Here is a 26055-nt window from a genome sequence, read left to right as displayed (position 1 = left end):
TTAATGTGACTTGATTTCCTTGTGCTCCGAACGCCCGAAGTAATATGACAATTTCTCGGTGCAAATAATTCAATGCTGAAACAGATACTCCATGATTTTAATATCAATATGTTCTTCATTATTGAAAGATGAAAGAATGCTTTCAAATCAATCATGGCATCATAAGCTTGGATGATGAACTGGATAAGAATGAAGATCTTTTTTAAAAAATAGTGGTTAATTTATCAGAAATGCTGTTGTGTTTTCTATCAAAATTACAAAGAAAAAGTTGGTAGTGGACTTGCGAACATCTTTAATACCTCATTTTACTGGCTATGTCGTGCCCCAAAAATTGTATGGAACAGCAATGGTATTACTGATTTGAAACATTTAACAATATGTTATTTATATTTGCGTTTTACAGTGTGATGTTTTGCGTAAGATATACTTAAGTATACACAAGGTGTTTTGAAATGATTGAAATTTGTTATATTTTGCTGATAAATTGTCAAGGTAAGATACAGTTACACACATATGTAATGTAATTATCCAAGTTCATTTACCAACGGATTTTACGAAGAGACCTCACTAATACTCAATGTAAGCGCTCTTCATTATTCTACGAATATCAATTCAATAATTGTTATATGATTAACTATCGCAGACAAGGATTCAATTAATTCAATTCAATAAGTGCTGCCAGATCAATTTCAACAAGTTCTCGTTAATAGTTTTCGCTGTAATGCTAATACAATCTTGCAGTTCACGCATATTTTGGGTAAGTAATAGTTTGGAGGCATTGTCTTTCATATATCTCAATCAAAAAATCGATAATTTGTAGACATTGTCTTTCATATATCTCAATCGAAAAATCGATAGTTTATAGACATTGTCTTTCATATATTTCAAACAAAAATATCGATAGTTTATAGACATATTGTCTTTCATATTTATCTCAATCAAAATAAAAAGAAATCCCAATGCGATAGGTCCGGTGACCAGAGTAGTAATGTTTATCATTGTTTACTGCTCGTTTAATCCAATTCACGATTTATCTTTACAAAGGAAATCTCTTCGCTGGAGTTTATCATACTGACTTTGAATAAGAGTTGTTCACTGGTGGTTCGTTATTAAATCGTATACGAAACTAAAGTAGCATACTCTAAAAGACGACCTACTCACGTGAAATGGTGAGACTTACTGCCTCATCACCACTGGAAGACATTTTGTAATAACTAATTTGCCTGCCATCTAGTAGTAGTACAAGGAAATAATTTAGATTCGCTCGAAATAAACTTTAGGATATGATCGAGTGCAATACTACCATATTTAAGCCATGGATTGGGTTTTTATCGTTCAGATCATTTTGAAATTTCTTATACTGCATCTCGTCATATGGTTTGCCTATGCATTCATACACGTACCACTTCTAGTATCTTCGACTATATCATTGATAATTAACAATAATAATAGTAAAAATGAAATGAAATGAAATCTTTCAATTTAATATCCCATGATTATGCCCTTTAGACTAAGGATGACGATGAATAAGGCAAGTGAATGATGATGGAAGAATTGGTAGGATGAGCATGTGGAAGGAAACGGTAGTACCCTGAGGAAACCCACGAATACGATGTTATCCGCCACAAATACTTGCGTGGAGATCGAACCAGGGACCCCATGCACCAGAGGTAAGCGCTCTACCACTCAGCCACCGTACCCTCTCAATGACTTCATGCCTAATGGTTCTGTCCGCCTCTTACACTTCAAATCATCTTAGTATGCTCTGTATTGCATGTTTTTTTTTCCCCTGTGTTTTTCTCTTTCGTCCCATTTGTAGTATTCTTGAGCAAGACCTAAGGACAGGACCGGAAGTTAGATAGGAAATTCAGCAATAGCTGATCTATTTAAATATTTTTCAGTTTGCTGTCTGTAAAAAATTAGATTTTGTACTTACACATCAGAACATTGTGTGTCACGTAAATACAACCTTGACCGCTAATAATAAATGTTTTATTTATAGCTTTTCTTGGTAATATTTATGCTTTAGTCGGATTTTACGAATACAAATCAAATAACCTGAAACTTGATGCAGTTAGCTTCCAATATAACGTTTCCACAAATGCTGCTGGTTCTGTATCAGTGCAAGATTTACAGAAGAAATATTATTGGCTTTTACGGGACCGCGGTAGCTCAGTGAGAGAGCACTCATCTCTATTGCGTAGAGTTCCTGGTTTGATTCCACATTGTGCCAAGTGAGCTTTGTGGTGGACAAACACCGTGCGCGTGAGTTTCCTTAGGATCCTCTTGTTTCTTCCATTTTCTTCGTTCCATCAATTCGTTCATTATCGTCATCCCCGTCTCCCTTAGCCTTGGAGCGTAATCATGGAAAATTAAACTAATAAATAAATAAATAAATAAATAAATAAAAGTTGACTTCTATGTATATATGAAGAAAAGGCAAGGGAATATTCTTGAGGAAATATCACATAGTGATTCACTACAAATATCAAAGTAGTCACACTGCATATTACTTTACAAGAAGTCATGGTATATTATTTTCTTTCTTAAAGCATTAAATGACAGAGAATAAACAGCTCGACAGCACTACAGCAGCTTTCAAATTCGTGCTACCTCATACTTCCGATTTCTCAGGTTTCCACCTTCCCCAGATAGGTACTCGTTGTGCCAGCAGCTTTTTTTTTTAAAAAAAAAAAAATCGTTGAAGAGATTATTTATGCCTTATTAACTCTAGATTAGCAAAGCTGCATTAGCTACAGAAGTAGAAAAAAAATTTTTCATCAGTGTTAAATACGAAAAAAGACAGGAAGCTAAAAAAAAAAAAAAATGTTTGTGACTTTCAGTTGAAATCAGTTCAGTATAAGTGGGGCCACGATGGGTCAGTGGTAGAGAATTCCCCTCTGGTGAATGGGGTCCCAGGTTTGATCTCAGCTCGCGCTAAGTGAACTTTGTGGTGGACAAACATTGTATGCGTGGGTTTTATCGGGGTTCTCCTATTTCCTTCCACTTTCTTCATTCCACAATTTCATTCATTTCTCAACATAACCGTCTCCTTTAGCCTACAGGGTACAACCGTGGGACGTAAAACTTAAAGATTTCATTTCATTTTCATTTCAGTTCAGCATAAGTTAATGAAAATTATTTTACCTTGAAAGTTAATGGGGAATCCTTTTGTTTACAATTTTCCTAATCAAAATACTGTATACATGCATCAGTGTTGGTCAATCGTCCCTACCGGGAGCTAAGATAAATTAAATTGTGGTTACATGCCATTTTTCTACAGGACATGTCCCAGTGCAGACCCCTCAATTTTGATTTTGCCCTCCCCCAGAAAAGAATTTCTGCAGAATTGCTTATCAGAAAAATATTACGTTTCAAAGTTATTCCTTTTCCTTTAATACGTTCCCCCTTCCTTCCTTACTCATTCTTTTCTGATGAAGTAACAGCGAAAGTACATACTACAGACTAATAAAAAAACTAAATTACAGTATAAGTAATTTATATATATATATATATGCTATGCAAACAATTCAGTTATGAACAAGTTTCAGGGACATTTTTTTCTCCCTTAGCTTACAAACAATATTTCAGGATGCAAACACACACACACCTGTGCAAACAAGTCCATGCACAGCTAAGAGTAGTGATGCCAAGCCAACCTGTGGGAAAAATCCCAAGGAATTTTAGTCGAAATTGACAGCATATATGGAATTTTTTACTATATTTATAATCCACGCCAACAAAATTCTCTACGAGCGAGATGTAGACATAATGAGTCACCAGTAAGTGTGTCAGTGTTGTCAACTCTTAGTTTGAAGTGTTTTCTTTGTTATCGACGGCGTTCGTGCTAGTGAGGAGAGACTTAATCAAATATGATTCTTAAAAATTAAGTAGCAAAAAACGAAATTTTGTGCTCTGGTATTTGAAGAAAGAAGAAAACAAAACAATGAACGAATGAAAGAAAGAAAGCAACTTATCATTTTCAAACATTTCTCAAGAAGTGTATGGAGAACAAATCTCTTCTAGTGTCATTCGACTCAGTATAAGGTGATGGTATAAAGGTGTGATGGAGTCATTGCATTTCTGACGACATAATAAAATATACTTGTTCTCGATTAAGGAAAATAGTTATTCACAGATTATTTTATAAATATAGAAGATCGAGATATATTGATAATTCAACCTGAAATACAAAAAAAGTAACACACGTTACAGGCCTATATAAAGTTTTATTTTTTTTGTTATTATTATTATTAACAATGATAATAGTACAACGTAGGAAATTTAGATGCAAAATGGGATTTTTTGCATCTGGAGATGGGATTTTTTTTTTAGCATTTCAGGTTGACATCACTGTCTAGGAGTGCTTTTGCGCCTTTGCCGTAAACATTATCGAAATTAATCCAATGTTCTCGGGATTGCTGCCAGAGTGAATGTTGCTGTGCTGGTCGTACAATTTATATTGTAGTCTTAAGGAATTGCTGTGCTTCTATTGGTTGTTGTTATTGGCCAATAGCGTGCTCTGCTGTTGCCGGTGGAAACTGTTCTCTGATTGGCTGTTGGTTTTTTTAGTATTGAGAAGCTGAGGCCAGATGTAAGGTAGATGATAACCTTCGTCTCTGTTGATGGAGGGCTTGTGAGTACGAATGAATAGAGCTTCAAGTATTTTCCTGCACTAGAACTGTTTGTTTTTCTTGAGAACTTCAATTTGGTCCCACATAGCCGTATGATTGTATTGTATGCAGTGTTCGGCTATTGCAGATTTTTCCAGTTGTTTCAGTCTGGGGTGTCACTGGTGTTCTTTCATTCTGTCGTCAATATTCCTTCCTATTTTGACTATGAAGTGGCGTTACATTCATATGTGATCCTATAGATGTCCGGTGTCTTTAATCCAATGGGTCTTTTGGAATTGGTAGTAAACTCTTGATCTTCGGTGAGGGAGGGAGGGGGGGGCAGTGTACCGTCGTGATGTTGAATTACTTCAGTAGTCTTGCTAGTTGATTGGAGTTTTTTTTTTCCATATATGAAATAACTGCAATATTTTCCTTATCTGCCGTATTGTCCTCTTTTGTGGCGCGATTTCTGATACTGTATTTTCTCATGGCTGTCTTGATCTGTTTCGACGAATATCCGTTGAATTTCAATACCGTTTCCAGATAAGAGAGTTCTACGCTTTATCTGCATCTGCTATTTGATGTGCTCTCTGTGTTTAACACCCCATCTTCTGTGCAGGATGATGAAAACTGGTACCATCAAGGTAGATATCAGTGTGCGTGGGTTTCTTGTAGACTGAGTGGCCTAAACTTCCATCTGGTTTCTTGTATACGAGTACGTCCAAGAACGGGAGTCTTCCTTCTGTTTCTGTTTCCATTGTGAACTGAATGTGTACAGAATTCAGATGTTGTAAGAATTCCTCGAGTTTCTGTCTGCCATGGGGCCATATGACTAATGTGTCGTCCACATTATCTGTAAAATACCTTGGGTTTATATGTTGCCGTTTCCAGTGCTTGCTGTTCAAAATGCTCCATATAGAAGTTTGCTATTACTGGAGAGAACGAAAAGAGAATTCTGTGCCCAAAATCTACATTCTATTGCTTCTTTGAACTTTTTTTGTATTTTAGCCCTCATTCTGTTTTGTTTAATTTAGTGTTCTTTATTTGTCTTTAAAAGGATAGTGTTGTTTCCATTCTATATTCTTCATCACAGAAAAACACCTAAAAATGTTAAAAAAAGAAAAGAAAAAAAGAAAGAAAAGAAAAAGGAAAAAACGAAATACATAGAATATCATGTTTCTGTGGCTATAACGAATTACTTATATTTACATTAATTTCTATGGGAAAAAAATTATTTCAATTTGCGAACATCCCGGTTTACGAACAGCGTTACTGAATTTATTGCGTTTGTAACCCGTGGGTCCACTGGGTATACATACAGTGGCGAATCCGGGATATGATCACGGGAAGGGCTAACCCATATTTTGCTGTTTTATCCAGTGTAAAGCAGAATTGAACCTTATTATCCGGTGTATACCTGAGCGTCAAGGAGGGGCTATAGTCCCCCTTGGATCCGCCACTGGATATATATATATATATATGTTCTAAAAATGGCGCCCACGGACGACAGAGCGCTATTATTTAGATTAAACTAACGCGAAAATACTACATGTTCTGGGCCTCCTTCAGCCACAGATATGAGGAATCAAGATTTCACTATGTAACAACGTCTCAGATTAACTCAGAACCATTAGTAATGCTCCTCAAATCCATCAAGGAGTTACACCGATTGTTACTCTAATAAGAGGTACCAATATCAACGTCTATCGACTTTAACTGCCATCTGGAAAGAATCGATGTAACTTTTTGATAGATTGGTAGATTTTCTTTGAGACTCTTTATTTGCGACGTTGCCACATAGTACAATTCGCATCTCCAGACAAGGAACCAAAAGGTATTCAATTGAATCAGTAGTTTTGAAAAGGCCATGAATCAGAACAGTAAAATAATGAGAAAATCGAAAAAAAAAAAAAACTTTAATTTTTGGGAATCCTGAGAAACATGAAATGATCGACCTCTGAAAAAGTGGAGTTTTCTTGTCATTGTACGAAATGAGCAACTTGTTGTGAGCAATTGGTTTTTCAAAATAAATAAATAAATAAAACGTTGGACTAAAGCAAAATCTAAATTTTCTTACTCATGACATTTCCAAACTACTGATTCAATAGATATATGTTTTTCGCTTCATTTTGACTTGTAGAATAAAAGAAAATAAAACTTCATTGTAGTTGAATATCTTTATATATAAAGCATTCAGATATGATTCTAATTTAAACAGAATAATTTGTGACACACCGCACAGTTTGTACACCAAGTTTTACATTAATATGTCTTTTTCATTTTCTATATCAACATTTACAGTAGGTAAGTTAGGAAAGCATCTCAAGTCTTTCACTTAATGTACTACTGGTTGCAAGTCAATAATATACGTATATAATATCAATTTCGAATTTTGTGTAAATATTTACATTTACAATTTTGGTACATATTAACAATCAGATAAATACACTATGACATTTCAGTGTGATCGCCTTTATCATCTGGTTGTTGCAGAATCCTCACAAAACATTTGGAATGCAATGAACTAACTAATAAAACATGGTTTAAAAAAAGTTGTACAATTGCGCTGATGTTCAACGTGTAAATATTTAATGTGTAGTCATCCGTTATAAATACGGAGCAATCAACAATGAATCAAAGAGGATGCTTGTGGAACTACTGGCGTTACTTGACTGGTCACATTTACACTTAACTACTTAAATGGGTTTGGTCTTCTTTGTCATTGCACAGTTCGTTTGCATTTTGTGGTATCCCTATGATACTGGTATTGATATTATCCCCTGAGGAAATTCCCCATTCCATCGGGGTGGTTCAAATGAACTACGTACTACTATATTATTAGTGGATATGTGAAGATAAAAAATAAATAAATAAAACAATATCTCTATACATATTCAACACAGTTTTGTATGTTGGATTCAGAGACTAATTCATGTTGAAACAAAATGGTAATATGTTATGTTTATGTTTGCAGTGATCTTTACTATCTGCATCTGTACAATGCAATACATAATATTACAATATTCCAAACCTTTAGTGAGGTATGCATTAAGCAAATGGCGAAGTCCAGAAAAATGAGCTTTGATTCTCTATTTATTAAAAGTTTTGACAATCTGTTTAAGTTGCTGACATGAACAAACATTTTTAGGAAAATTTACTAGAGTTAATTTCTTAATTCCACTAGCCTTTTCGAGTAATGTTAAATCTTCAAGATATCTCACTAATAAACAAAACTGAATTTACCAAACTGTACTCAAGCTTTATGTAATTTTTTTCTTCTCAAAATTTGTTTTGCCATGCTAAATCTATGGCGTACTTCTTCACGAAAATATTCAATATATTTTACATTATTTCATTTAATTTAAATATACGATTCAAAGGTACCGTATGTTATATTGAGAATTAAAATCCTAGCTTAAATTAGACAAATACAGTTGACTTTAAACCCAACCAGTAGAGGATGAAGTAAGTATGAAACAGTAAATATTCTTAACCTATAGATACGAAAAATATATACGTACACCCGTTCTAATATACAGAAAACACCTTCATATTTGCAAATACACACATATATAAGAAGATAGGACCATCTTTCGCCAATTTTGTTTTCTTCAACAAATACTGTATCTACATAATTTATGATTAAAGACTGGAAGTTATGGCAAAATAAAACACCAAAAATGGCAGGCAAAATGGCAAAACAAATTCCCTGAATTGCTGTAAAAAATTATTAAATAAATTTCAAAAATGGCACTTTATGTGGCAGATATGAGCATATTCGTTTTGCTAAAGACTTCGTCTTAGTTTTAAAAAAATCGTTGGTCTCTAATAACTACGCAGATTATTAAAATTAATAGCAAAATAATGATGAATAAAGTAATCATTGCAAGTATCACTAATTTAATTCATGATCTTGGAATTATGAGAAAACAGTACATGTCAAATTTTTAAAGAAGGGACATAGTACATAAATATTAGCAGTTTTTGTAGCACAGAAAAAGCTTAACAGAAATAAGCTTATGTGTGCGTCTATGAAAAAGAAATGTCTAACAAATGAGCAGAGATAATCCTACCTTGACTCTCGGGAAAGCAGTCCTACTACACAGCATATAGTTTACTTCTTGTTGCATGGAATAACAAGAAGTTTTTTTTTTTTTAATTTCCAGCGTAAGGTTATGTCACCTGTCTGTTAAGATTCGTTTAAGACGCGAAAACGACCTTTCAACATCTACTGATGTGAGCGGAGCATATTTAAAGCACGCAACAACAATGGGATCCAAACCCACATCAACCGTGCTCTCACTTCCAAAACTTTAGATATATTTCTAATTTTCTGCAAGTTGCTGTTTTCACTAACAAGACGGACAACTTTCTCTTCAAAACTTCACCTTTTTCACTGCGAATATTGGACACATCTTTTACTACGCCATCAAACACACCCAACCTTCTTCATAGTGAGAGAGAAACAGTAACTCACAGAACAGCACCAAGAAACAAACAAGACTGAATTCTTTTAACTGAAGAAATCATTTGTCAACGCAGCATCTGCTTCCTTTTATTCTTTCCAGGAATTTGTGGGGCTCAGTTGGTCAATAATACGGTGATTCAACCCCTGGGGCGAACGAGCCTTAAATTCCTGATCTCACTGAGTGATAATGCGTTCTGCTCTATCAGTTAGCAACATGACATGCACTTCTCGTTGCAAGGAAAAATTAAATAGAAGAAGCAGTCAGGAAATTACAAATATGGCAATTAATTTAAGAAATGGCATTTGTCAAAGAGTTTTTTTTTAAGTGGCAAAATATGGCATTTATGGCATTTTGCCGTAACTTCCGCTCTTTATTTATGATAGAGGCTAGTATTATCTAATTTTCCATTGATTGCATAAGCACGGGATAGAAAATATATATTCTTATTGGTTTCTTAATCCCGGTCAAACTATTTGGTTAGTGTAAAAGTTTCTAACGTCTTAACTGATGACGTATGTTAAATTTTTACTTTGTTTAGCAATGCTCCTCTGCCTGTTTAGTAGCGTCACAATATAGTACAATAGGCTGAACACGAAATATAAATGCACACTTTTACAATTTAATTTCCAAAGGAACAGAATAAAGAGAGAGAAATCTCTCCTAATATATGTACACACAAAAATGTAATAATATGAAACGTATCCTGAATTATGAAGGTATATGATAACAGCACTAACATACAGGAAAATAATACAAAAACCAGTTTACACTGATTCTCTCCTAAAGTAATTTAAACTTTTATTATCAAGTAAGAGACAAGACAAGTAATCTGTACTTGACAGTATACCTAATTCGAGCATGTTTAACATATTATACAAAGCAACTCCAATAAAATTCAAAGTGACGGTAGAACAACAAAGTTCTAAGAACGAAAATCAAGTGGTATTTCTACACGATTAAAATATAATTGCTATTAATTTCATATACCGTAAAAATTAATAATTGCATTCTTGTATCATTATTTTTATATAGTGTGGGATTGCTCACTTTCACATAAGTTAATTTAGTTACATCACAGTTGTAATATATTTGTTTACTTACTACAGAAAAATAAAGGTGCCAAATATTCGTATGGTAGATTCTGAATATTAAATGTTTCTGTGGAGGTCTTTCAGGTTATTATGTACTATGTAGACTTCGATTTAATGCGGGTAAAAGCTTCTAATATTTTGTACTATCAAGTAAGTATTTACTTTATAGTAGAAATTGAAATATATTACAGTTATTTTGAAAATAATTAACTAACAGATTTATAATATTAACAATTTTCAAGTTAACTACGAAATAAAATTAATATTGATACAGTAATAGAAAACAATTACAACTGAGTATATATATACTGTAAAATGGCTATTGTACGCATGTAATTACATGCTATAAGCACATCTTTTTATATTTTTGTAAATTTTTACAAAGTCTGCATGTTTGCTACAAGTTAAAAAGACCATACATAATTGTGTAATGAAAATGGAAAAGGCTGAAAGTGCCACAAAGTAAAATTTCCAGTATTCAATAAAAACTTTCTAAAACTGTACTTTATCCTTTAAAAATGTATAAAATGCGACTGCTCTAGAAACTAGCAGGAATTTTTCTGGCACTTTGGACCTTCTCTAGGTTATTGGCGATGTCGTTTACAACACATTCCATGCAAAAAATCGATTTTTTATTTTTTTGGCACTTTCAGCCTTTTCCATTTCCTCTACACAATTCATGTTATGTCTAGACAATGAATATTTGTTCACATTATATATGTTATGTACTATTACAGTAATAAAATACAATGAAGATTAAAATTAACACATACAGGAAGAAGTACAATATTGAAGACCAAATAGACAGAAGTAATTCGCCTTGCACTACTACTTTCTTCAAAACTGTTTGGAAGTTCCATATATGACTTTAGAGATCTGATTATGTTCTGCTTAATCAACAGGTTTTTTATAATATCCAAAAGACAAAGAAGTTTTCTCTTTGTACTGTATCAAAGCTAAATTTAGCACAACATAAAGTGATATATATATATATACACACAGGGTGTTACAAAAATTTTTTACAATATTTTGGGAACAAATTCCTCATATCAAAATAAGAAAAAAGTTCATATGTACCTGTGGTCGAAAATGCATGGTTTCGTAGTTATGGGGTGCCGAAACGTGAAAAAAAAAATTAACTTTAGAAGTCCATAATTTCACTACTATAGAACCGATCGTAGTCGGGTCAAGACATCACTGAGGAACTAGTATGTGAACTATCCAAATATCCATCTTTCAGAACCTCCGGTACTTGCACACTCATTTTTAGAGAGGCTGTTTGGGAGTACTTGATCACTCTCCATCTACCTTTCTAAAAATTGGTATGCAAGTGCTGGAGCATTCTTAAACATGCATATTTGGATAGTCTACATACCAGTTCCTCAGTGATGTCTTGACCCGACTACGGTAGGTCCCATAGTAGTGGAGCTTTTAAAGTTCACTTGTTTCATGTTTTGGGCACCCTATAACTCCGAAACTATACACTTTTGAGCACAGGTTCAGATGAACTTTTTTTTTTTTCTTATTTTCATGTAAGGAATCTGTTCCCAAAATAATGTGACACATTCATGAAATACCCTGTATATAATATGTAACTCATGTAAGTTTAACCTATCAGCAATAGGTATTAGATACTAAATCAAAGTTGTCACTTTTTAAAAACTTATAACACATCATAAACAATTACGATTAAGTTTCTGTGATTTAACGTGGAAGCATAAGTTCTAATTGCATCGCTATTTCATTTTTTTACTTAGACGTCTATTTACAGACACAAAGAAGAATAGCAAGTGCCTAACGCCACACCAAACGAAAAAGTAATAATAATTTCTCACGATAAGTATTCATCAAATATAGCTATGTACTATGTATTTCTGTCATTACATTATACATAATTGAAGTACTACAAATTAAATTACTTAAAATCTATGTTTTACAAGTTGGTCTACTTCCCGTGCTACCTTATAAAACTAAATATGTTGTTTTATCAAAATATGACGTAAGCATTTCTGACTAGATCAAAGTGTTCTAAAATTGTGAACTATTCAAAAGATTTAAATCCTGATAATGAATAAATATCAGTCTTCAGTGTGGACTTGCATATATTAGTCCTACTTTACTCTCAGATAATGGAATGGCCCCAGTTGCTTCAGCGATGGGAGGTCTATGACCCCGTGATTTGTTAATTGTTGGTACGAATCCATTTCGTATATTCTGAAATTGAAAGAAAAAAGTATAGTTTAGAACTCTTATAACAAATGACAAACATCTTAATGCATCATGCTAATTCTTAGTAATAAGCAGTTATACCAACAGATGTCGCTACTTGTGGGATTGTTGTGTTATATAATGAAGTCTTTAAATAACTGTATAAAAAGTATGGTGTGGGATTTGGGTTAGTTGGTGAGCAAATTCAAGGTTTGGGTGCAGCAAGTAATTTTTATAAAGTAAACATGTATTGCCAGAATTTTTTCTTAAGAGAGGTCCTTGGGATTCGTTTCACACCCTTCTGCACGCTGTAAAAAAAAAAAAAAAAAAAAAAAAAAAAAAAAAAAAAAAAATTTTAAACGAAACACTGAAAGGTCCTATCCGGTTGCAATCATAATAATTTATTGCATCCTTCATCGTTATACAACGAAATTGGACATGTCAGTCATATATATACCGATATACATAAACATACATACTATTAATACATATGGAATCTTATAGATTCACTTATTTACTTAATATACATTCAATTTTACGTATATCAATTATTTTACACAAATTCTTCAACAGAGTAAAAGCATTGTTCTATAAAATACTTTTTAAGTTTGATTCTAAGGCTATTTATAGAGACCTGATTTTTTTATACATGATGGAAGTAGATTGTATAATAGAATCTAATTGATTTATTGTATATATTTGTTCTATGTGTATGCAAGTGAATGTCTTCTTTACTTCTTGTATTGTATCTGTGAATATCTTTGTTAACAATAAATTCACTACTATGTTTTTTTTTTTTTTTCAAATATATTAATATTTCGAACAAATATATTGAGGGAAGAGACATTATTTCAAACATTAAAACATTTCTGCAAGAAGAATTCCATTCTACTTCTACTTGTATCCTTACAACTTTCTTCTGTAGCCTAAAGACGACAAGACTTTTAGGTGTATTTCCCCAGAACATCAAGCCATATTTTATTATAGAATGAAAATTTGAGTAATATATACACTTAGCTGTTTTTACATTAATCTTATCTCTTATACATCTAATTGCATAACACAGTTTGCTTAACTTATTTCTTACATGTTCTATGTGTGGTTCCCAGTTGAAATTATTAGATATTTTAACCGAAGAAGGTAACAGTTTCTACATATTTAACTGTTTTATTATTTATTCTTATTATTGTATTGGCTTGATTACTTTTACCGTTGTGAAAATTTAAGGCACATGTTTCATTTGCATTGATAATTAGGTCATTTTCATTCATCCAACTTGAAAGTTGGTTCATTGCCGTTTGGCATTTTGAAGCTAATTCGCTTTCACTTTTCCCACTAAGTATTATATTTGTATCATCTGCATATAAAGTCACACATGAACTGCTAATATTTTCAGAAAGATCATTTATATAAAGAAGGAAGAGAACTGCCCCTAGAATTGATCCCTATGGTACTCCACGATTAATAATTTCTTCACTTGATACGCATTTTTGGTTTTACTTATTAATTATTCCTGTGATTTCAGTTACATGCCTCCGATCTTTAAGGGATGATTCAAACCATTTATTTGCTAAGCTTCTAATATCATAATAACAAAGTTTTTCTAGCAATATATTATGATTTACTAAATCAAAGGCTTTTGTTAGATCGAAAAATATTCCTATACATAATTCTTTCTCATCCAGCAATTTTATGCAGGTTTCTAGAAAAAGAAAAAGAAAAATTGCTGTCTCTGTGGATTTACCTTTTAAGAAACCATGTTGTGTTTTGGATAAAATAGAGTATTTATTACTGAAATCCATTACCCGATTGAACATTATTTTTTCGATAATTTTACCTATAATGGATAGCAATGATATCGGTCTATAGTTTTCTATTTCATTGTGTTTACCTTTTTTGGGTAATGGTTTAACTTTAGCAACTTTTAGTTTATCAGGAAAGCTTCTTGTGGTGAGTGAAACATTTGAGAGACAACATGAATGGTTTAACTAAATATTTGTAACAACTTTTTTTTTATCAAATTGCTAAATATTTCATCCGTTCCAGCTGAATTCGAATTTTTCATTTGTTTTATTATGATGATTATTTCACTCTCTGTTACTGGTTTTTAAGAATATAAATGTCTATATTCACCTATCAATGATGTGAACAGACTTTATGGGAGATGACTGAAATTCAGCTCAAATATAGAAGAGATTATGTAGATTCTATATTCCAAAAGTAAATTGTTCTAAAATGGGTGAGACATAGTCAAAAAGCACAAAACATTAACACTAATGTCAATGGAAAATTAACAAAAACAAATAATTCCTCCACATATCTCAAAAATCAAGAGAGGAAGATGGCTGAAATTTAGCATAAAATTAAAACAGACTATGTAAATTATAAATTCACAAACAAAATTGTCCTAGAATGGATGGAACATAGTAAAAGAAACACGAAACATGAGCATTAAAGTCAATGGCAAATGAATAAAATAATAAAATATGAATTCGTCCACATATCTGAAAAACTATAATAAGGAGATGGCTAATTAAAAGCTTATTGCAAAGACATAACTAAGAGCTTAAAAACGATGTATAGCACGTAAGGTAAATATGGATGAAACATTGTCAAAAATCACGTTGTTTGAATCTTTTTCGAATTACTTAGGGCGCCCCACGCGGAGGTTACGTGCTTGAAATATCTCACATCTGGATTTGGAATCTGCAGATTCGATTTAGCACGCAACGTGACTTTCTACCTGATCACGTGACACAGTCTGGTCCTTATGGCAAACCGGATGGACCCTTTTCTGCCTTTCTTCATAACTTTGGACGTTAGTTTTTACTTTCTTACTTTTATGTATTAAATTCTGGATTTCATGATAATTAAAATTTTGTATATAATTACGTTTGAGGCAAACGAGAAAAAAAAATCAATGTATGTATATTGTGTGGTACAACGAAACAGTTTTACAGTTGAAATCAACTTACCTAGTTGATGAAATCAAAAGAAAACTAATTTAAAATATAGAAATAAAATTTATGCTGTTATTTTGAAAGCTCAAACAACTTTGGACGAATAAGAAGTGTCATTATCATATGATATGATGATAAATGATGCGGATGTGTTTGATTTATTTATCTACTTTTATTGTTAGAAAGTCTGTTTTTGTCTATGTCCCTCATACGTTCTTCTCTGAAATAAGCATTTGTACCATGGAAAAAAGAAAGATTATATGGCTAAGCTAGTTATCGTTTTTCATCAACTACAGTGAAACCTTTCAACAAATTGCTTTCTAACCTCGAGAAACATGATTTTAGATGTCAACAGACTTTACGCTTGAGATACGAGTCGTGATATTGTATTCTACGTTTGGGGGGCGCGGTGGCTCAGTGGCAGAGCGTTCGCCTCTCATGCTTGGGGTCCCGGGCTCGATCCCAGCCCCGCTTAGTGAACTTTGTGGTGGACAAATACCGTGCTCGTGGGTTTTCTCGCGGTTCTCCTGTTTCCTTCCACTTTCTTCATTCCACCATTTCACTCATCTCTCATCATCACCGTCTTCTTTAGCCTAACCGGCATAACCGTGGGACGTAAAACTCAAAGATTTCATTTCATTTTTTGTATTCTACGTTTAAAGCCGCAATAAAGGGGATATATTACTATTGTAATTCTTTCACTTGAATCACCTACTTAATCGAACTTTAGTCTTTTTCAGTTTTATCCGAGCGCATACCATTATTTTAGTTTTTATTTTATTGATTTTCATGTGACATTTTTCTTGTGATAAGTCATTCAAATGTGTTAGTGAAGTCTCTGGATCTACCTCATTCTCTGTTACACAATCTGTTGTCATCTACGAAGTGTATGATGTTACGCAACATATCATTTACTTTTATTTCATTAGTATGACTAAAAAATTTCTTTATGTAAATATTGAAAGTAAGCGGAGTAAATCACACTGTTTTACATTTTTTTTCTATTTTTGGATCAAAAGATCCAATATATTTCAACCAAGAATTTTCTTGTACCTTATATTTGAAGAACTACATATAGTGTAGCCAAATCCAAACCATCACTTAACTCTGTATAATGTGCTTTTTCAGTTTAAAAAAAAAAAAACAACTTGGTTTAGGGGCCGTTAAAAATTTTTGTGGCCCCTGATCCAAGATCCAATATACAGTATTTCAATCAAAAATTTTCTTGTACGTCTTATATCTGGAAAACTACATATAGTGTAGCCAAACCCAAACTATCAATTAACTCAGTATAATGTGCTTATTCCATAGAAATACGAAAACTCAATTTAGGGGTCGTTCAAAAATTTTGTGGCCCCCGATCCAAAAACTAATTATTGGCCAAGAACGCAATCTTTTAATGCATTGTTTTTGGATCATTCCTAAAATTTTTGTTGCTTGTAATTATTTTCTATCTTCATAATTGCTAGCTAATTTCTATATAACTAGCTGAACCTGCGCTCTCTACACAGTGCATCATTCATATATGAGCATGAATCTCCTTGTCAATCCTCACAACATTTTTACACACACAAGTGAAAGATGTCTTGATAAAAGTCGGCAAAGGGTATTATAAAGGGGAGATTTTTTTTCAATATCTCGCACCGTTTCTAAGATTTGAGCCTACTTCTGGTTTGAGTTTCTAATTCACGTATAATCAGTGTTTTCTTTCTTCTTGCATGCAGTATATAATAAGCAAATACATTACATGCACAATTAATTATAATGTCAGTGATATATTTTGTTCATTGAACAAAACACTCCAAACAATAAAGATTCATTTTAGACTGGAGAAATTGTTATCCTTCGTTTTTAATTATCATTTGCCCATGAAACAAATGCCTGATGAGTATGCAACTCCTACATACAACCATGTGGTGTTGGGATGTATAACTCGTAGGATATAGTGCTTTACTTCTTTAAAATTTCAACATTTCCAGTGTACCCCCCAACAAATTAATAAAGAAATAATGGCCACGTTTTTTAAATATTCAATTAGAACTGGACAATCTACACAAAATTTGGAATCGACCAGTGAAAACGGCACGTTTCTAGCACTTCTGGTTTTCAAAATCTCATTAGATCTCAAAATCTCAGTCTCGAAAGGATTGGAGACCAATATGCAAACTTTTCTTTGGAGACAAATTTGTAAACCTAGCATTTTAATATATAGATTGGTAAGATGATCTTCTGCTGCTATTTTTTTTCTAATTTTCAAGGCTTTTAAATATGTTTCAATTAACATTATCAAACGCTTATTCTATATCTGTGAAAGCAATTAAAATTGTCTTATTTATTCTAATATATTGTCAATAATGACTGCTTCTCTTGCTTCTCCGTTCTTTCTGAATCCAAATTCATATTCGGTAGGATTATCTTATATTTTAATTTCTATACGGTGACACACTATATTGTCGTAAGAATTTTGGAGACGTATAATGTTTAAGGTTCAATATTTATCACATTTCTGCACAATTTTCTTCATGGGGATGGTTTTATTCATTATTTCAACATTTTCCCAGATGATTAAATGTCCTTTATTAGTTTACGTAGAGCGCTTCTTGCTTAATCTTCTACTATTTGTAAAACATTATCTCAAAATGAGATCTATTTCAGGTGCTTTTCTGCGTCTAAATCCTCTAATAACTTTTTTCGAATGTTTCTCGAAGTACGTTGGGACTCATTTGACCGTTTTCTACTTGATTTTCTTCCTCCAGCGAGGCATCATCTAACTAGTCATTGTTGAGCTCTTCTACACGTTATTTCCAATGCCATCCACAAGCCATAGGTGTCACTTTGTAAATTGGGGCTTAAGAGAAAGAGAGCTTTAATCTAAAATTTTTCCTTGAATCAGCGCCTGTGTTTACTCTTTAGATCAAGTTAAAATATTAAGAGCCTGTCATACGAAAAATAATATAAAATTTACCATTTTTCTTTTGCTTGTTTTTCAAAAGTGAAAGGAGATAAAGAAATGTTACTTCCTACAATCATAGATAATGTTATTCTATAACAAAAAATATGAAACTTAAGAATTTTTAGTGTTGCCATCAATTGAAATTACAGTGTCGCTAGAATAACAATTCCCCCAAAATCTAAGTTAAGGCAGCGACTAGAGGAACGAATTCAACTGCATTTGATTACTATCATGTTGTCTTGGAATCCTGTGAACTACTTTTAAATAATAGTTGTATTTAGTTTGTAATAAACAAAATAGTTTTAACATACAGTTATTAAAATTAAATAATAATATTATTTAAAAATTAGTTTCACAGGATTTCAAGACAACATGACATGTAAGGAAATGCAGTTGAGGTCGTTCGTCTAGTCGCTGCCTTAACTTAGATTTTGGGGGAATTGTTATTCTAGGAACACTGTAATTTCTATGGATGGCAACACTGAAAATTCTTCAGGTTCATATTTTCTGTTGTAGAATAACATTATCTATGATTGTGGTAAGCTGTATTTCATTATCTCTTTTCACTTATGAATAAACAATCAAAAGAAAAATGGTAAATTTTGTATTATTTTTAGTATGGCAGGCTCTTAATAGGTGTTAGATGTGCTCGAGAATTATCTGTGTAATTAAAGTACTAGTAATGGGTTACTTACCTCTTTGAAAGATCCTGGCGTTGTAAACACATAATAAATAGCATATGCTGGAACCCATATCATTGAAGATACACTCATAAGAATCCCCATTACTTCAGCCCAAGCCGGATATTCGTAGGAATTACCATATCGAACTGGTTCGTACTGAATACAGTAGAAAATAAATATACTCTGGAAAAAAAACGAAGGTATGAAATAAATATTAATGATCATGATGAGACTGGTTATTAAATTATAATAAGGTATGAATTTTATCGTCGTTTGGTGATTGTTGACATTCTATAGTATTATAAATAATCATTTTGTATTTCTCTGTGCCGGCCGCGATGGCTCAATGGTAGAGCGTTCACCTCTGGTGCATGGGATCTTTGGTTCGTTCTCAGCTCGCGCCAAGTGACCTTTTTTGTGGACAAACACCGTGTACGCGGGTTTTCTCGGGGTTCTCCTGTTTCTTCATTCAACAATTTCTTTAATTTCTCATCATCACTGTCTCCTTTAACTTAGCTGGCATATGCGTAGGACGTAAAACTTTAAAAATTTCATTTGAATTTCTCTTGTGTTCCGCTTTTCTAAATATTCATGAAATTCAATTATTAGGTAGTAAATTTTGATAATTGTTCACAAATTTTAAATTTGTTCTCTCTAACTTTTGAACTTTTCAAAATGTCTTCTGTCTAATTAATGTAAATTTGCAAGGTTATTTCGAAAGAGAGTTCGGTTGATACCGATAAGATTGAACGTACCTGTGAGTATCAAGCCTAAAAGAGACGTAGATTTACATCGAATTCAAACAACATGTCCAATTTCCACTGGGAGTTCATGAGTGGAATCTCACGTTAAACTGTAGGTTCATGTTTCATATTATTGGTGCTGTAACAGAACGTTTAACTCCAAAGCAATGAATCAAATAAATGTGTTCCCACTATGATTTGATTTTCAGTTAACGTCCCTTTCAGCAGCGAGGCTATATAAGACGTAGACCTACAACTTAACGTGAAATTCGAGCCACATGAGCTTCCGCTGGGAATCGAACCCGGGTCTCCCACACCGAAGAGAGAGATTTGTAATAATAGAAAGTACTCTATATAATTTAGAGATTATAATGGTAGTTTTCATACTTTCGCATTAAATTACCTGCGCACAAAATGTGCGGCAAAAATGTACCTGAATTTTTTCTTGTAAGTTTGAAGTCGAAAATATTGTCTTTACTTAACGAATTGAAGAAACAACCGATTTTTAACTTCCCTCAACTTTTCTATTGGTGCGAATTCAATGTTACACAAAGAATTAAAAACTATACGACTGGATTGAGAATCGAACCTCGGATCTTCACAATATCGTGCCGATGCGTTAACAACTACGCTACCCAGTCTGTTCCCAGACACTGAGTTGTTCAAGCACAACGCGTAAATTGTGGTATAAGCCATGTGGTTTGAGTGAAAGAACGCAGACTTCAAGAACGTGAGAGTGTATGGCTATTTTGGGAGCAGACTGGGTAACGTAGTGGTGAACGCATCAACACGGCATGCCGAAGATCCCGGATTTGAATCCTGGTCTAATCGTGCTTTTTTTTTTTTTTTTAATACTCTTTGTGTAACACTGACTTTACTGTTTGCTAAATTGAATGAGAACTCTATTTGTATTTGTACATCATTCTTGTTTAATAAGTAAAACCAATATATTACAAACCTCGTTTCATTTGTTTCATTTCTACCTAATGAAACATTACCTAGGAATCGTACTGAAAATAGAGAAAATACTACATATTCATAATGACTATAGATGGAAGCTGTTATAAATCGAACAAAAATAAAAAATCTTCTTTCAACTGCTCCATTTTTTGTAAAAGGCAATAACATAAACAAACCTGGTATTGTCAAACATAGTTTTAGGTATATCTATATTTATCTGTCTATTATGTACAGGGTGTTTGAAAAAGAACTTCCTAGATTAAAGTATAAATTTAATTGGAAAATGACTGAAAACTTACATCAATGAGTACATATCATAAAAGAGAATTCCTTCAAGTTTTGTTTAATGTTGGTAGACTTCAACGTGGGATCTATTTGTGGCCCTGCACACGTCGAGACGATATTACATTTCTCGCCACGTGTTCACCAACCTTACTTTTATGCAACTTAAGTCTTTTACGCACAACATCATACACAGTACCTTTAGGCACTCCTAATTGTAGACTACGTCTGGCCAATGACTTCTTCGGACTCCGAACACAAAAAACACGGATCTGTTCAACAACATTTTCAGAAGTTCTCGGTCTACCTGGTGATTTTGCTTTTAAAACACTACCGGTTTCGTTGAAAAACTTTAGCCAATGACGGATAGTTTTTGCTGTAGGTGGTTCACCACCATACTGACGTCTAAAATTACGTTGCACTGTTACAACTGACTGTTTCCACAAGCCAAATAACACACTGCGCTTTCTGTTGTAGAGTACACATTGTTGCTGAGTTGCTCTGCACTCCACGCCTGCCTGGACTGAACTGAGGAAACAGAGGGATAAATCAGCCCTGGTGCCGTCTCAAGGTCAAGCAGACCTGCCAACTGCAGGGGAGCCAAACTTGGAGAGTTGATGAATCAAACACCAAAACTAAGATAGTGTATGTCACTTTGTACAGATTATAGGACACATTAAAACTAGGGAGTTCTTTTTCAAACTCACTATATATATATATATATATATATATATATATATATATATATATATATATATATATATATAAGTTGATCTGAAAAGGTGGGGGACGGTAGGCGGTAGGTAGCTGCATGACGCCACGCCGTTCCCCCTGCCTATCTTTGCCCATTGTATTTTTTTTAGTAACTAGGGGGACGCCGTACATATTTTTTTCGAGGTGGAGGACGGCGTCCCCCTGCGTTCCCCCGCACTTTTACCCCTGTATATAAGACAAAAAGTATAGACCAATCTGAGTGTAGAGATCCTTCATTTCGGAGTTATAGGCTGCCGAAAACATGAAAAAATGAACTTTAAAGCTCCATATCTCCAATACTATGGGACCTACTGTAGTCGGATCAAGATTTCACTTAGGAACAAGTATGTGCGCTATTCAAAAACACATGTTTCAAAATCCTGCGGTACTCACGCAACAATTTTTTAGAGGAAGTTTGGCTACGGGCATATAATTTGAAGTACTCACCAATTACGTCTATAAAAATTGTTGTGGAAGTACCGCAGGATTCTGAAACGGATATTTGGATAGGTCACATACTAGTTCCTAAGTGAAATCTTGATCCGACTACGGTAGGTCCCAATAGTATTGGAGCTATGGATATTTAAAGTTCTTTTCTTCGGCAGCCTATAACTCCGAAAGGAAGCATTTGTGCAGCCAGGTTAGTCTATACTTTTTGTCTTATCTTGGTATCAGGAATCACCTCTCAAACGTTGTCGGTGTTGTTTAGAAAGATGGAGAAGCGATGAGGGTACTTGTGAACCATCTCTATGTCTTGCAGATAATAGGTGGAAATGGTACTGGACAGTTAAAATTCTTCAGTTAAGAGCCGGCGGGAGTCAAGTGACCTTGACAAATCGAAGATATCGCAGTGCAAAGTGTTTCCCTATTTTGGCAACAGATGGGGTTGTTGCTGAAATGCCGTCAAAGCAAATGGCACCCCTCCTTTTCCTTCGTTTTCCCCTGCATGTGGTCGAAGTTGGACAGCGCAGGAGGGGGATGGTTACGGATGTAAATGGGACAGAGGAGTGAAATTCCTTTCTTTTGGCCAAAAGAGAAACAGAACTGAAGAAAAAATAAATACAGAGATACTCTAAGAGGGACCAACATGATATTAGCCGTCAGTCACTCAAATATCTACAACGGTCACAAACATACCATAGAGAACTAAAGCACTTATCGCCTGTCTCTTTCTCAAAGGATTCTACCTATGGTAAATAACGCGGGAATAGTGCAGGAAGAGTCTGATATAAAATGAACCCTGCATATATATATATATATATATATATATATATATATATATAAACGGGAGAGTCGATATTCTAATTTATTTTGGGCCTTCGTGGTTAAAAAAAAAACAAACTTGGAATTGAAAGGCAGAAAACCCAGACAAAGATCTGAAATGTATTGGCAATGTGACTCTTTTTCAGTGGAATCCATTTCTTTATTTTTTTTTTTTTTCAAAATATGATAACCAGATTTACCCTCTGTCTCTCCTTCACATTCGAATGGTCCTGGGATCGATACCAGTAGCTGACCATCCTGAATTTTTCCTATTACAACAGGAAAGGGGCGCAATGTTACATTTAGCCTTGGGTACCGGCTTAGAAAGACAGGAGGGAGCATATGCCCTGCTTGGAATTGGTTTTTATTTGGGGAAATAGACCACTTCATTAACAATAGAATTAAAAGATGTGTCACCTTCTTCAGGAAGGTACACTCATGTCCAAAATTATTGTCGCATGTCTATAAATATGTTGTTGTAGGAATATAATTTGATAACGAATTCACCCGGTATTTCTTATAATGTTAGTATGTGTACAATCGGCAGAGACATGTATGCAAATTGCAAATTTCATGTCAAAAGAGGAGTAAATAAGAACAATAAAACGAAAATAAAACTTTCGTGTCCATTTAGCAACATTATGATTTACTCATTCTAATTTTCGTATTTATAAATATTTTCCTATGAAATTTACCATATATACATTTCCCGATTATACACATAGTATCAGTATTAAAAGTACCCAGCAAAATCAGTATTACATTATATTCTTACATGAAGACAGTTATAGATATGCGACATTCATTTTGGAGATGAGTGTACAAGGACGTAACAGGTGTTTGTTTCAAACATTGAATAAGTGTTCGTATACATTGAACTTATTTCCTGACGTCATAGAACTAAGAACTGTCACAGAGCGACGTAAGTCCGGCGACAATACAATATTTCATTTTTACTTTCATACTTTGCAATATATCTATTTATTTTAAAAGCAAATTTTAATATGTTTTTATTTTCAACTATTTTATCCTAAAATAAATACTAGCCTTTAACCAGCCCTTATTTCCCTGGTTGCATATCACTTTAGGATTTGGAAAATATGTCCAACGAATAAAAAAATGATAAAACACCTTTTAAAGACATTCTTTTGTTAATCAATTCGCACTAAAAAGTTAAAAAAAATTTATTTATGCAAGCCTAAATAAAAAGAATGGGGCGCGTCGTTTTAAGAATTTATAAAGTAAATGTATGTAAGCCTATATTAGAGCGCATCCCATTTATTTTTTTTTAAGTCACGCATAACCAAAATTGTTTTTTTACTTTTAAGTGCGACTTGATTAATGAAAGAATGTCTTTAAAATGTTTATTAGTATGTTTTCCTAATATTATTGTTAATGTTTGCATCCTTGGCATAGGATGTTTATTTTGGTAAGGTACCGTATGGTGCGTTTCTATACTACTAGGGTATATTAAAATTTAGTTTCCTATGCGATACATTAAACAGTACTTTTTTTTATATATAAAAATTACTACCGAATATAGAGTATTTCTCCGCTAATAAGAGGGAGACAGATTGAGGATACCAAACACCCCTACCGTTGATTGAGAAATATTTTGGTGTCGACACTGATGAACAACATCTACATTTGAATTTGAATGTTTTATGGGCTTTAGGCAATTGATTCAGACCGGGATACATGGGGGACAGAATGTTGGAAGCAAGTAGTCCAGTCCCTAGTTTGAATGTCTGGAATGAGTAAGGACTCTTCCCCCCTTGGTAAAACCTGCCGGAATTGGAAGCAATATCAAAGAAACACTGCTTCGAAAAGAGAGGGAGCAAACATGCATAACTAGATAGTCAGAGTCGGGTTTAGGTTTAGTGGGGCCCCAAGCTGTTTAAGGTAATGGGGTCCTTTATGTGTCCAGATGAACATAGGCACCCTACATACAGAAATGAACAAACTAGAGATAATTTAGGAAGCAGACTAGCAGAAGGAGCCCCATTAATTACATGAACGTAGGCTACACAGCAGGAAGCATTGTTGCTACGTATATATACATTTTATTTTATTTTTTTAATTTTCTTATATTTTAGAAATGTATATCCAGTTTTTCTTTAGATTTTTGGGCCCCAAGAGAGCAGGGCCCTAAGCTATAGCTTGTTTAGCTTATACGTAAATCCGGCACTGTAAACAGTATACACATACAGGCGCGGATCCAAGGGTGGCTATAGAGGCTATAGCCCCCCCCCCCTTGACGTTCAGGTATACACTGGATAAAATGGGCTTCAATCCTGTTTACTCTGGATAAAGAGACAAACTATGGTTTAGCTCCTCCCTTGATCATATCCTGGATCCGCCACTATATACAGGGTGTTTCAGATAAAACGTCCAGTGCTTATAAATCCGAAACGGCTGAGAATAGAAAGATGAAACAAAAACTGAAATAGGAAAATTCATAGGGCGCATCACATGGTGTTGTTGTGGTGACCCCCAGGGCCCTCCTTCAAGGGGGCCCAGGGGCCAACTTCAAATTTTCAAATAAGAACATGTATTGAATCATACCTCATTCAATAGTACTTGAAAAACGAAACAACTTTTGTAGGAAACAATTTTCGATTTAGGCCACCGTTTTTAAATGGCCGCAAAAAGGGGGTCCTATATCAGATAAAACGTCCAGTGCTTATAAATCCGAAACGGCTGAGAATAAAAAGATGAAACAAAAACTGAGATAGGAAAATTCATAGGGCGCATCACATGGTGTTGTTGTGGTGACCCCCAGGGCCCTCCTTCAAGGGGGCCCAGGGGCCAACTTCAAATTTTCAAATGGGAACACGTATTGAATCATACCTCATTTAATAGTACTTGAAAAACGAAACAACTTTTGTAGGAAACGATTTTCGATTTGGGCCACCGTGTTCAAAATGGACGCAAAAAGTGGGTCCTGTATCAGATAAAACGTCCAGTGCTTATAGGCCTAAATCAGAAACGGCTGAGAATAGAGAGATGAAACAAAAACTGAGATAGAAACGATGATAAAGCATATCAAGTGGTGTTGTTGTGATGACCCTCAGGAA

The 26055-nt window shown here is 33.9% G+C and overlaps 1 protein-coding gene across 1 annotated transcript in view; it reads right to left on the bottom strand.

Annotated features, from left to right (window-relative positions):
• Positions 1-11531: 11531 nt before the first annotated feature.
• Positions 11532-26055, bottom strand: part of LOC145694526 (sodium- and chloride-dependent GABA transporter 1-like) — a 126098-nt gene continuing 111574 nt past the window's right edge. Inside the window, exons 11-12 of the mRNA XM_081770841.1 lie at positions 18990-19160; positions 11532-12387 (exon numbers count right to left, since the gene is read on the bottom strand). Of these exons, the coding sequence (XP_081626967.1) occupies positions 12259-12387; positions 18990-19160 (300 nt within the window). The 3' untranslated portion in view covers positions 11532-12258. The remainder of the gene's footprint in view (positions 12388-18989; positions 19161-26055) is intronic.

This window comes from Thermobia domestica, chromosome 9, assembly GCF_964235325.1.
Source record: "Thermobia domestica chromosome 9, izTheDome1.hap1.1, whole genome shotgun sequence".
Taxonomy (NCBI): domain Eukaryota; kingdom Metazoa; phylum Arthropoda; class Insecta; order Zygentoma; family Lepismatidae; genus Thermobia; species Thermobia domestica.
Note: the sequence above shows the minus strand (reverse complement) of the source record. Positions and strands in the feature narration are given on the sequence as shown.